Source organism: Panthera leo, chromosome B4 (genome assembly GCF_018350215.1).
Source record: "Panthera leo isolate Ple1 chromosome B4, P.leo_Ple1_pat1.1, whole genome shotgun sequence".
In the NCBI taxonomy this organism is placed as follows: domain Eukaryota; kingdom Metazoa; phylum Chordata; class Mammalia; order Carnivora; family Felidae; genus Panthera; species Panthera leo.
The window spans coordinates 51,432,951-51,445,173 of record NC_056685.1 but is presented as its reverse complement, the minus strand read 5'-3'; the positions used below and the strand labels follow the sequence as shown (position 1 = coordinate 51,445,173).

Here is a 12,223-nt window from a genome sequence, read left to right as displayed (position 1 = left end):
TTTTGCATCCATGTTCATCAGGGAAATTGGTATATAGTTCTCCTTTTTAGTGGGGTCTCTGTCTGGTTTTGGAATCAGGGTAATGCTGGATTCATGCTGGCTTCATAGAAAGAGTTTGGAAGTTTTCTTTCCATTTCTATTTTTTGGAACACCTTCAAGAGAATAGGTGTTAACTCTTCCTTAAATGTTTGGTAGAATTCCCCTGGAAAGCCATTTGGCCCTGGACTCTTGTTTTTTGGGAGATTTTTGATTACTAATTCAATTTCCTTACTGGTTATGGGTCTGTTCAAATTTTCTGTTTCTTCCTGTTTCTGTTTTGTTAGTGTATGTTTCTAGGAATTTGTCCATTTCTTCTAGATTTCCCATTTTATTGGCATATAATTGCTCATAATCTCTTAGTTTTTTTTTTTTTTTTTATTTCTGCTGTGTTGGCTGTGTACTCTCCTCTTTCATTCTTGATTTTATTTGTTTGGGTCCTTTTTCTTTTTAAAAAAATTTTTTAAATGTTTTTTAATTTATTTTTGAGACAAAGCATGATCAGGGGTAGGAGCTGAGAGAGAAGGAGACACAGAATCTGAAGCAGACTCCAGGTTCTGAGGTGTCAGCACAGAGCCCAATATGGGGCTCGAACTCACAGACCGTGAGATCATGACCTGAGCTGAAGCCGGATGCTTAACCGACTGAGTCACCCAGGCGCCCCCTTTCCTTTCTCTTTTTGATCAAACTGGCTAGTGGTTTATCAATTTTGTTAATTCTTTCAAAGAACCAGCTTCTAGTTTCATTGATCCGTTCTACAGGGTTTTTTTTTTGTTTTTTTTTTTTTGATTTTGATAGCATTAATTTCTGGTCTAATCTTTATTGTTTCCTGTCTTCTGCTGTTTTTGGGTTTATTTGCTGTTCTTTTTCCAGCCCTTTAAGGTGTAAGATTAGGTTGTGTATCTGAGATCTTTCTTCCTTCTTTAGGAAGGCCTGGATTGCTATATGTGTATATATATATATATATATATATATTGCTCTTATGACCACCTTTGCAGTGTTCCAGAAGTTTTGGGTTGTGGTGTTATCATTTTCATTGGCTTCCATGAACTTTTAAATTTCTTCTTTAACTTCTTAGTTAGCCCATTCATTCTTTAGTAGGATGTTCTTTAGTCTCCAAGTATTTGTTACCTTTCCAAATTTTTTCTTGTGGTTGATTTTGAGTTTCATAGCGTTGTGGTCTGAAAATACACACGGTATGATCTCAATCTTTTTGTTGGCATATAATGGCCAGTATATGGTCTATTCTGGAGAATGTTCCATGTGCACTGGAGAAGAATGTATATTCTGCTGCTTTAGGATGAAATGTTCTGAATATATCTGTTAAGTCCATCTGGTCCAGTGTGTCATTCAAAGCCATTGTTTCTGTATTGATTTTTTTTATTAGATGATCTTTTCTTTGCTGTAAGTGAGGTGTTGAAGTCTCCTACTATTATGGTATTACTATCAATGAGATTCCTTATGTTTGTGATTAATTGATTTATATATTTGGGTGCTCTAATATTTGACGCATAAATGTTTACAATTGTTAGGTCTTCTTGGTGTATAGACCCCTTGATTATTATATAATGCCCTTCTGCATCTCTTGATACAGTCTTTATATTAAAGTCTAGATTGTCTGATACAAGTATGGCTACTCCGGCTTTCTTTTGTTGACCATTAGCATGATAGATTGTTCTCTATCTCCTTATTTTCAATCTGAAGGTGTGTTTAGGTCTAAAGTGGGTCTCTTGTAAACAGCATATAGATGGATCTTGTTTTCTTATCCATTCTGTTACCCTATGTCTTTTAATTGGAACTTTGGGTCCATTGATGTTTAGACTGAATACTGAAAGATATGAATTTATTGCCATTATCATGCTTGTAGAATTGGAGTTTCTGATGGTGTTCTCTGGTCCTTTCTAGTCTTTGTTGCTTTTGGTCTTTTTTATTTTATTTTTGTTTTTTTGTCCTTTCTCCCCTCAGAGAGTCTCCCTTAAAATTTCTTGCGGGACTGGTTTAGTGGTCACAAACTCCTTTAATTTTTGTTTGTCTGGGAAGCTTTTAACCTCTCCTATTTTGAATGATAGCCTTGCTGGATAAAGAATTCTTGGCTGCACATTTTTCTGATTCAGCACACTGACTATATCCTGCCACTCCTTTCTGGCCTGCCAAGTTTCTGTGCCAGGTCTGCTGCAAACCTGATCTGTCTTCTCTTGTAGGTTAGAGGCTTTTTTTTCCCTTGCTGCTTTCATGATTCTCTCCTTGCCTGAGTATTTTGTGAATTTGACTATGATATGCCTTGTTGATGGTCAGTTTTTGTTGAATCTAATGGGGGTCCTCTGTGCTTCCTGGATTTTGATGTCTGTGTCTTTCCCCAGGTTAGGAAAGTTTTCCGCTATGATTTGCTCACATAACCCTTCTACTCCTATCTCTCTCTCTTCCTCTTCTGAGACGCCTATGATTCTGATGTTTTTCCTTTTTAATGAGTCAGTGATTTCTCTAATTCTTAAATCGTGCTCTTTTGTCTTAATCTTCCTCTTTTTTCTGCTTCATTATTCTCTATAAGTTTGTCTTCTATATCACTGATTCCCTTTCTTCCTCATCCATCCTTGCTGCCGCAGCATCCATCCATGATTGCAGCTCAGTTATAGCATTTTTTTTTTCATTCTGAGTATTTTTTACTTCTTTTATCTCTGCAGAAAGGGAGTCTAATCTATTTTCGACTCCAGCTCGTGTTCTTATTATCGTGATTCTAAATTCTGGTTCAGACATCTTGCTTGTATCTGTGTTCGTTAAATCCCTGGCTGTCATTTCTTCGTGCTCTTTCTTTTGGGGTGAATTCCTTTGTTTTGTCATTTTTAAGGGAGAAAAGGAATTAATGAGGTAGAAAAATTAAAAAAACTAAAATTAAAAAAATATTAAAATTAAACACACACACACACACACACACACACACACACAAATCGAATAAATGATGCTAGATCCTAGGTGTGTTTTGGTCTACGTGTTGAAAGTGGTTTGACAGAGAAAAAAGGGGGGGAAAAAAAGGAAATCATTTGAGAATTTGAAGAAATGAATACACCGAAGTAGACGCAAATGAGATGATGGGAGTAAAATAGAATATGAAAAAATTTACACAAAAGTAAAGGATATAGTAGAAAAAATTAAATAAAAATATTTTAAATAAAAATTAAACATAAAAATGATTTTTTTCTCTTTCTGTATTTAAGAAAAAGAAAAGAAACAAAAAAATGAAAAAAGAAAAAAAGGAAATCGTTTGAAAATTTGAAAAAGTGAATACACTGTAGTAGACTAAAATAAAATAATGGAAGTAAAATAGAATTTGAAAAAATTTACATAAAAGCAAAACATACAGTAAAAAAATAAAGAAAAATATTTCTGATGGAAATTGAAAGTAAAAATGAAATTTTTCTCTTTCTGCATTCAAGAAAAAGAAAAACGAAAAAGAGAAAAAAAAGGAAATCGTTTGAAAATTTGAAAAAGTGAATACACTGAAGTAGACTAACATAAAATTATAGAAGTAAAATAGAATTTGAAAAAATTTACATGAAAATCAAAAATATTGTAAAAAAATTAAAAATATTTTTAATCAAAATCGAAAAAAAAAGTAATTTTTTTCTCTTTCTGTACTCAAGAAAAAGAAGTGAAAAAGAGGAAAAAAAAAGAAAGAGAATTGAATAGATGGACCTGCTAACAGATTGAAATAGGACTGAAATTACTTTGTTTTCCCCTAGAAATCAGACTATGAAGCACTTTATTGTCAATGAACTAAGCAGGCGGTCAGACTCGTGTTCTTGAAGAGCGAGGTTGGCCCAGTTGTGCAGGGCTCTGTTATTGCTCCATTCTCCACTAGATGGCACCGCTAGCCTACTGGGGTGGATTGTTGGGGTGCTTGTCGATGCGCATGCGGGGGAGCGGTGAAAAATGGTGTCCCCCAGCCACCCAGACTGTTCTCCCGAATCAGCAATCGTGCACCCGTCCTCCATTTTCAGCTCTCGTCCACTCCTTGCTTTTCCACACTCTGTGACCAAGCCCCAGGCAGTACCTCTCTCCTGAGTTTTGTCTCAGATGTGGCTGTTTTCCCCGGCCCCTTACTTCTGAAGGACTGCGGCTTTGACCCGTTCTGCCCCTCTGCGGGAGGGTCTCACTGAGCAATGGCCGAAAGAGCAATGGGCGAATGTCAGCTGCACCCAGGAACCCTTGCTGGACCTGTTATGCCCAGAATTCGTGATCCCCAAAGACCACCAGGGAGCCGAGTCCGATGCAAAAGCAAAAGAACCTTTATTCGAGCTAGCTCGAGCTCAATCCCCTACCTGCACCGATGCAGCGGTGAGATACCAGGGAGAGAGAGCGAGTTTCAAAAGCACAAAGGTTTTATAGGGGTCTAGGGGCAGTTGGTGAGGTAATGGCTGTGGCCTCAGCCGATTGGCTGGGGAAGGGTCGTGGCCTCAGCCGATTGGTTGGGGAAGGGTCGGAGTCCTGTTACGCAGGTCGCTGGGCGTGTTTTGATCAGAAAGTTTGAACGGGTGAGCGGGAGGTTACTCAAGGGGAGGAGGCGCAGTCTGAGGTTTCTGTGAATTTCCCGGAAAAGGGGTCATGTCGGGGACATAGTCACTCAAGGTGGAGAACACAGAACAAGATGGAGTCGGCCGGCGTAGGCCCGCCCTTTCATTCCCCCCTTGTCATGTAACTTACGGACCCAATCATGGGACCGGCTGCATTTATGGTGACAAGGGGAACAGAGTTTGGAAGTTTACGCTAAGTTCTGGGAAGCATGTGTCCCTGGGGTGGCTCTGGGAGGTCTAATTAAGTATTGTCCCTGAGCTGGTATCTATGATCTGCCAGGTGATGTTTTGGGGGGTGTGGGGACTCCCGGTAGCATGAGCAATGACAAGCAGAGTTAACAGAGTTACCAATATTAGGTGGGTCGAATGTGCTGTAGCTTGAGCTTGAGCTTGAGCTTGAGCGGGTTGTGTTGGTCCCGACTGATGGCCCATCACGTGACGAAGTCCTTCCGGATCGAGGAGGGGTCCGCTGGCCGAACGTGGGTGTGATGGACCTAGGTCGCGATGCCGTCTACTTTGAGAGCAGTGGGGGTTGTCAGCACTACAATGTAGGGTCCCTTCCAGCGCGGCTCGAGAGTCTCTCAGTGGTGCCTCTTGACATAGACCCAGTCTCCCGGCTTGTATTGATGAGGTGTCGGGGTCGGGCCAGCCTCGTAGATGGCACGGAGGCGCGGCCAAATATCCTCGTGCGCCCTCTGGAGCCCTCTCAAGGAAAGAAAAAGTTCTTGATCTTTAAACTCTGCAAGAAGTTCAGCTCGAAGGCTGGGAATAACAGGGGGTGGCCTGCCAAACATGATCTCGTAGGGAGTAAAACCCAGAGTGTAAGGAGTGTTTCTAACCCGGTAAAGGGCGTACGGTAGGAGAGTCACCCAGTCCCCGCCAGTCTCCATAGTTAATTTGGTAAGGGTCTCTTTTAGGGTTCTATTCATTCTTTCTACCTGTCCTGAGCTCTGGGGCCTATAAGCACAATGTAATTTCCAGTTTGCCCCCACCGCCTTGGCTACTGCCTGTGTTACCTGAGAGATAAAAGCTGGTCCATTGTCTGATCCTACCATGGCAGGAAAACCATACCTGGGTAAGATGTCTTCTAGTAGCTTCTTAGCCACCGTCTGAGCCGTTTCATGCTTGGTTGGGTATGCCTCCACCCAGCCAGAGAAGGTGTCTGTAAATACTAAAAGATATTTATAACCATACTTTCCTGGTTTGACTTCAGTGAAGTCGACTTCTCATTGGGCTCCCGGTCTGGTGCCTCTGAGCCTGGTTCCTTTTTTATTTGATGTGGCTTTCGCGTTGGTGAGTTGGCAGGTCTTGCAGGCAGATACAACTTGCTCTATTTTGGTGTCCTGTTGGTGAATCTTGATTCCGGCATGTCGGATTAAGTCTTTTAATTTTCGGGCCCCCATGTGAGTAGACCGATGCATGTGCTCTAATATTGAGACTCCGAGCCGGTCTGGCAGCACGAGCTCCTTGTTTGGTGTATACCACCATCCCTTTATCTCCTGGGCCATGGGGAGTTTCTTGATCCGCTGTAACTCCTCCTGGGAGTATTTGGGCTGGTCTGGTAAAACTGGGTCTCCCGGGTCTGGTAGTTGTATGGTCATGGTGGGGACTGGAGTAAGGGCTACTGCCTTGGCTGCCTGGTCAGCCTTTCGATTACCTCTAGCTACTGGGTTATCAGCTTTTTGGTGCCCTTGGCAGTGGATAATGGCTAGCTTGGCAGGAAGCCATAAGGCCGTAAGCAGGTTAAGTATCTCCTGCTTATTTTTTATAGTCCGTCCTTCTGCCGTCAGTAACCCCCTCTCCTGATAAATTGCCCCATGAATATGAGCTGTGGCAAATGCATAACGGCTGTCTGTGTAGATGTTAAGCCGTTTTCCAGCTCCCAGCATCAGCGCCTTGGTGAGGGCTATGAGCTCCGCTCGCTGGGCTGACGTTCCGGAGGGTAGAGCCTCCACCCATACGGTGTCCGTTTCGGTGACCACCGCTGCACCCGCATACCTGTGTCCATCTCGCACAAAGCTGCTGCCATCAGTGAACCAAGTAGCCTCGGCATCGGGGAGGGGCTGGTCGGTCAGGTCCATCCGGAATCCATGTACTTGTTCCAGGATTCCCGCACAGTCATGTAGTGGAGCACCTAGGTCAGGGTCGGGCAGCAGGGTTGCAGGATTGAGGGCTGCACTGGGGTGGAACCGCACTCGTGGAGGGTTGAGTAGGAGGCTCTGGTAATGAGTCATACGTGTATTGCTCATCCATCTATCAGGAGGCTGTTTCAGGACCCCTTCAATGGCGTGTGGGGTCGTGATCCAGATCTCCTGTCCTAGGGTCAGTTTGTCTGCATCCTTGACTAGGAGTGCTGTCGCCGCAATAATTCTTAGGCATGGCGGCCAGCCGGCAGCCACTGGGTCTAGTTTCTTAGACAGGTAAGCCACTGGGCGGTTCCAGGGGCCTAAGGCTTGAGTTAGAACCCCTTTTGCTATTCCCTTATGTTCGTCTACAAAGAGGTGGAAGGGTTTCGTAATGTCTGGTAGGCCCAGGGCTGGGGCACTTAGGAGGGCCTTTTTTAACCGATTAAAGGCAATTTCTTCTTTTTCAGTCCATTTAAATGTTTTCCCCTCTTTGGTAGCTTCATATAGGGGCCTGGCGATCTCAGCAAAACCTGGAACCCAGAGGCGGCAGTAGCCGGCTGATCCTAGGAATTCCCTCACTTCTCTTCGGGAGGTGGGAGTAGGGATCTTTAGGACAGTTTCTTTTCTGGCATCTGATAACCGCCGCTGTCCGCCCTCCAGGATATATCCCAGGTAACTTACCCTCTCCCTGCATATCTGAGCCTTCTTCGCGGATGCCCAGTACCCTAAAGCCCCCAGGGTAGCCAGCAGGTCCTGGGTCCCTCGCTCACAGTCTTTGGCCGTGTCAGCAGCAATCAGGATGTCATCTACGTACTGTAGGAGGGTGAGGCCAGGGTGCTCCCTTCTGTACTCACCCAGGTCCTCGTGTAGTGCCTCGTCGAAGATGGTGGGTGAATTTTTGAATCCCTGAGGTAGCCGTGTCCAGGTGAGTTGCCCACTGTAGCCCTCCTCCGGATCATGCCACTCGAAGGCGAACAGGGGTTGGCTCTGGGGTGCCAGCGGCAGACTGAAGAAGGCGTCCTTTAAATGTAGTACAGTATACCAGACCCTGGAGGGCGCCAAGGAGCTCAAGAGAGTATATGGGTTGGGAACAGTTGGGTGTATGTCCGCGACCCTCTTATTTACTTCCCGGAGGTCTTGTACCGGTCGGTAGTCATTTGTGTGAGGCTTTTTGACCGGCAGTAAGGGGGTGTTCCAGGCAGACTGGCAAGGAACTAGTACCCCTAGGCTTCGTAGTCTCCGGATGTGTGGCTGGATCCCCTTCCGGGCCTCCTGTGACATGGGGTATTGTTTGATCCTTACCGGACTCTCTCCTGGCTTGAGCTCTACCAGGACTGGGGTCCTATGAGCGGCTAGTCCCATCCCCCCCCAGTCTCTGCCCAAACCGAGGGGAATTCTTGTAGCCATCTGTCTATATTATCCTCTCTCGGGAGCGCCTCCTGGTGGAGGAGGTATTCATCCTCCAGTTTCATGGTCAGTACCTGGATGGGGTGGCCCTTGCCATCGGTGACCTGAGGCCCCCCTTGTCTGAAAGTTATCTGAGCTCCAATCTTGGTCAGTAAGTCCCGTCCTAACAGCGGGTAGGGGCATTCTGGTATTACCATAAAGGAGTGGGATACCCGGCCCGTTCCCAAATCTACTGTTCTTCGGGTAGTCCATGAATACTGGCTCATACCAGTTGCCCCTTGTACCCAGGACTTCTTGCTGGCTAGTTTTCCTTGTGGGGTGCGGAGGACCGAATGTTGTGCTCCGGTGTCGACAAGGAAGTCAACAGGGGTCCCCTCCACTTTAAGAGTTACCCTGGGTTCGGGGAGAGGGTCCGAACCCCGACTCCCCTAATCACTTAGTTCATCTAGCTCTAGGACTTTTACTCGATCAGTCTTGCTTCCTTTCCCGCCGGCCCTTTTCAGACAATCTCGGGCCCAATGCCCTATCTCCTTGCAGTATGCGCACTGATCCTTCTGCAGCCTCTGTTTCCCCCCCTTGGTGGTTCTTTTACCTTTTCTTGCGTCGTCTGCCAGCTGCCGGAGACGGCGGTCTCGTTCCTCAGGGGAGTCAGCAGTGGTAGCTAGTAGTATTTTGGCCAGGTCTCGAGTCTGCTTACTGCTGGCAGCCGCCATGGCGCGAGCCTGCTTGTCCTCAGGAAGCTCCCGGTTATTATATACCTTTTCGGCTACCACCAGTAAGTCCTGCAGACTTTTTTCTCCTAGTCTATCTATTTTCTGTAATTTTCTCCTAATGTCTATGGCCGATTGGTTTACAAAGGCCATGATAACAGCTGCCTTGCTTTCCGGAGCCTCTGGATTCATGGGGGTATAGGTACGGAATGCCTCCATGATCCGTTCTAAAAAGGCAGCCGGAGATTCATCTTTTCCCTGTTGTACATTTCCTACCTTGGCCAAATTGGTTGGCTTTCTAGCAGCCATTCGGAGACCCCCCATTAGAGTCTGGCGGTAGACCCGGAGCCTCTCCTTACCTTCTGCCTTGTTGAAATCCCACTGGGGCCGAGTTAAGGGGAAGGAGGCATCTATCTGAGCCTGGTTGGTGGTGGGATTCCCATCTGTGCCCGGAACTAGTTTTCGGGCCTCGTTGACGATTCTTTCTCTTTCTTCAGTCGTGAACAGGACCTGCAAAAGCTGCTGGCAATCGTCCCACGTGGGCTGATGGGTAAAAAGAACAGAGTCTAATAAATCAATAAGCCCTGCCGGTTTCTCGGAAAACTTAGGATTCTGAGCTTTCCAATTGTAGAGGTCACTAGTGGCGAAAGGCCAATAGTGATGGGGCTGGTTCCCCTCCGCGTCTGGGGGTCCGGTGGCTCGCAGGGGCAGAATAGTGGAGTCGGCGGCGGAGGCGGATTGCTCCCTCTGAGCCCTTTGTCTGGTGAAGGGCGGGCTTCCCACTGGAGCGTTTCCGCCTCCCGCTCTCGGAACAGCGTCTGCCTCCCCCGGAGGGGGAGGATGGTGTTCTTCCAGCATCCTAGAGGGGTTATACGAGGGAGGAAAAATTAATTCTTCTTCAGTACCCCCCTCTAAGACAGGGTAGAGGGGTGCTGAAGGCTGGATAAGACTTTTCTTCTTCTTTGTCCCCTGCAAAGCAAGAATGGGTTTTGGCTCCGGAGGGAGCGGGGCTAGGAAGGGCTTAAGCCAAGAGGGTGGGTCTTCCACAAGGTCCTGCCAAGTGATAATGTAAGGGAGCTGATCAAGATGGCCCGTCTTAGGCTGAGAGATGATACTCCTGACTCGGTGGATGGTAGGGAGGTCGAAGGTCCCCTCTGGTGGCCATCCGACTTTGAAAGTTGGCCACTCGCTAGAACAAAAAAAACTGCCACCGACCCTTTCGGACTTCCACACTGAGGTTGTTAGCTCTTCCCCTCACATCCTTAAAGTGATCAATCATAATACTTAGAGGAGTAGTCTGAGTCTGTCCCATAACGTCCGTCCAGTAAGTCCACAGAACAAAACAGAGAAACACAAAAACAGACAAACAGAGGGCCCCTAGAAAATCTTCCAACTCCATGGAAGCAAAACTGAAAGCTAGCTTAGACATTTGAGGGGATTCCATGTCCCTCCAAAACCGATGAGGGGATTCCACGTCCCTCCAAAACCGATGAGGGGATTCCACGTCCCTCCAAAGACGACGGCCTCACGCCGACCAGCGGGAGCGACCCGCCTCGTCTCAGACCTTTGAGGGGATTCCACGTCCCTCCAGAAGGGAGAATCAGAACGTCTTCCGAAACTCCCGGCCCGTGGTCCTCCAGTGCGTCCACTTAGACCGCGTCGGGCACTACCAGAACTCCAGAAGTGAGCTCACACAGAAAAGACAGAACAAACAGACAGACACTAACCGTGGCCAGTCAGGCTCTCCGGGTCGGGGGTCCCTCAGGGGTCTTGGGGATCCCGGACGAGCCCCCAAATGTTATGCCCAGAATTCGTGATCCCCAAAGACCACCAGGGAGCCGAGTCCGATGCAAAAGCAAAAGAACCTTTATTCGAGCTAGCTCGAGCTCAATCCCCTACCTGCACCGACGCAGCGGTGAGATACCAGGGAGAGAGAGCGAGTTTCAAAAGCACAAAGGTTTTATAGGGGTCTAGGGGCAGTTGGTGAGGTAATGGCTGTGGCCTCAGCCGATTGGCTGGGGAAGGGTCGTGGCCTCAGCCGATTGGTTGGGGAAGGGTCGGAGTCCTGTTACGCAGGTCGCTGGGCGTGTTTTGATCAGAAAGTTTGAACGGGTGAGCGGGAGGTTACTCAAGGGGAGGAGGCGCAGTCTGAGGTTTCTGTGAATTTCCCGGAAAAGGGGTCATGTCGGGGACATAGTCACTCAAGGTGGAGAACACAGAACAAGATGGAGTCGGCCGGCATAGGCCCGCCCTTTCAGACCCTGCTGTTGCCAGTGCCCCGAGACTGTGGCCAGGTGCCAGCCGCCCCAGAAAAAGTTTGCGAGACAGTGTTAGCAGCAGCTTTTCAGGGATTATGGAAAATCACCACACACATTTGGCACCAGGCTTCACCCTCAATGACCTTGTTCCAGCACCAGGGAATGTGGCTGTTCTCTGGGGTCTGCAGGGACCAGGTGGCTTCAACAGTCTGTACCAAATGTTCTTCCAGCAGTGGAACCGCTTTTCCCCGTGTGGCCCAAGAACCTCCCCGACTCCACTCTGCTCCTGGAGACTCGCCCTTCCCACCAGAGCACCACCAGGTATAGAGCTGCAGAGTTGCAGACTTTTCACTCCCCTTGTTTACAGTCTTAGTGGAATTTAAACTCTCTCCTTTCTTTTTTCTCCCTTTTTAGTTTAGTCCCTGCAGTTTCCAATTTTCCGCTTTCTCTCTAGCTGTTTTCGGGGAGGGGTATTCTCCCCACCGTCTCTATCCCCTCTCCGGACACAAAAGCACCTCCCTTCCCATGCCTTCTCACCTTCTCGCTCTCCAAGTTCAGCTCTGCACTGTGTATCTTCTGAATTCTGTGGTTCAGGTTGTGCAGATTGTTAATGCTCCAATCAGTTTACTAGATGTGCAGGATGGTTTAGTGTTTGTCTGGCTGTATTTCATGGACATGAGACACACAAAAAACTTCCATGCTGTTCTTCCATCTTGGCTCCTCCCCTGAAAATATTTTTAACATATCTATAAAAAGACTTGTATATGCACTATATAAGGAATATTCACAAGTCAATAATAAGACAACCCAATAAAAATGAGCAAAATTTTTGAACATGAACTTCCCAAAGAAAAATATATCAATGCCCAATAAACATCGAAAAGGATGCCCAGCCTCACTATTCATTAGGGAAATGAAGAAAGCACAATTAGTTACCAATAGAAAGGCTAAAATAAAAGGAGCCATATAAATGTTGGAAAGGATGTGGAAACCAGAATTTTTATACATTGCTGTTGGGAATGTAAAATAGTACACTTTGGAAATGGTTTGGCAGTTTCTTTTTTTTTTAATTTTTTAAAATGTTTGTTTATTTTTGAGAGAGAGAGAGGAAAGAATGA

General features: G+C 46.6%; 1 protein-coding gene across 1 annotated transcript; it reads right to left on the bottom strand.

The window, feature by feature from the left end:
• Positions 1-5,077: 5,077 nt before the first annotated feature.
• Positions 5,078-10,159, bottom strand: LOC122223780 (the record flags this gene model as incomplete). The annotated part of the gene is given in 3 exon segments (XM_042944697.1): positions 5,078-8,098; positions 8,101-10,050; positions 10,052-10,159. Coding segments are annotated over 3 exon segments (5,079 nt in total), but the record flags the coding sequence as incomplete, so codon positions are not given.
• Between the last annotated feature and the right edge of the window lie 2,064 nt (positions 10,160-12,223).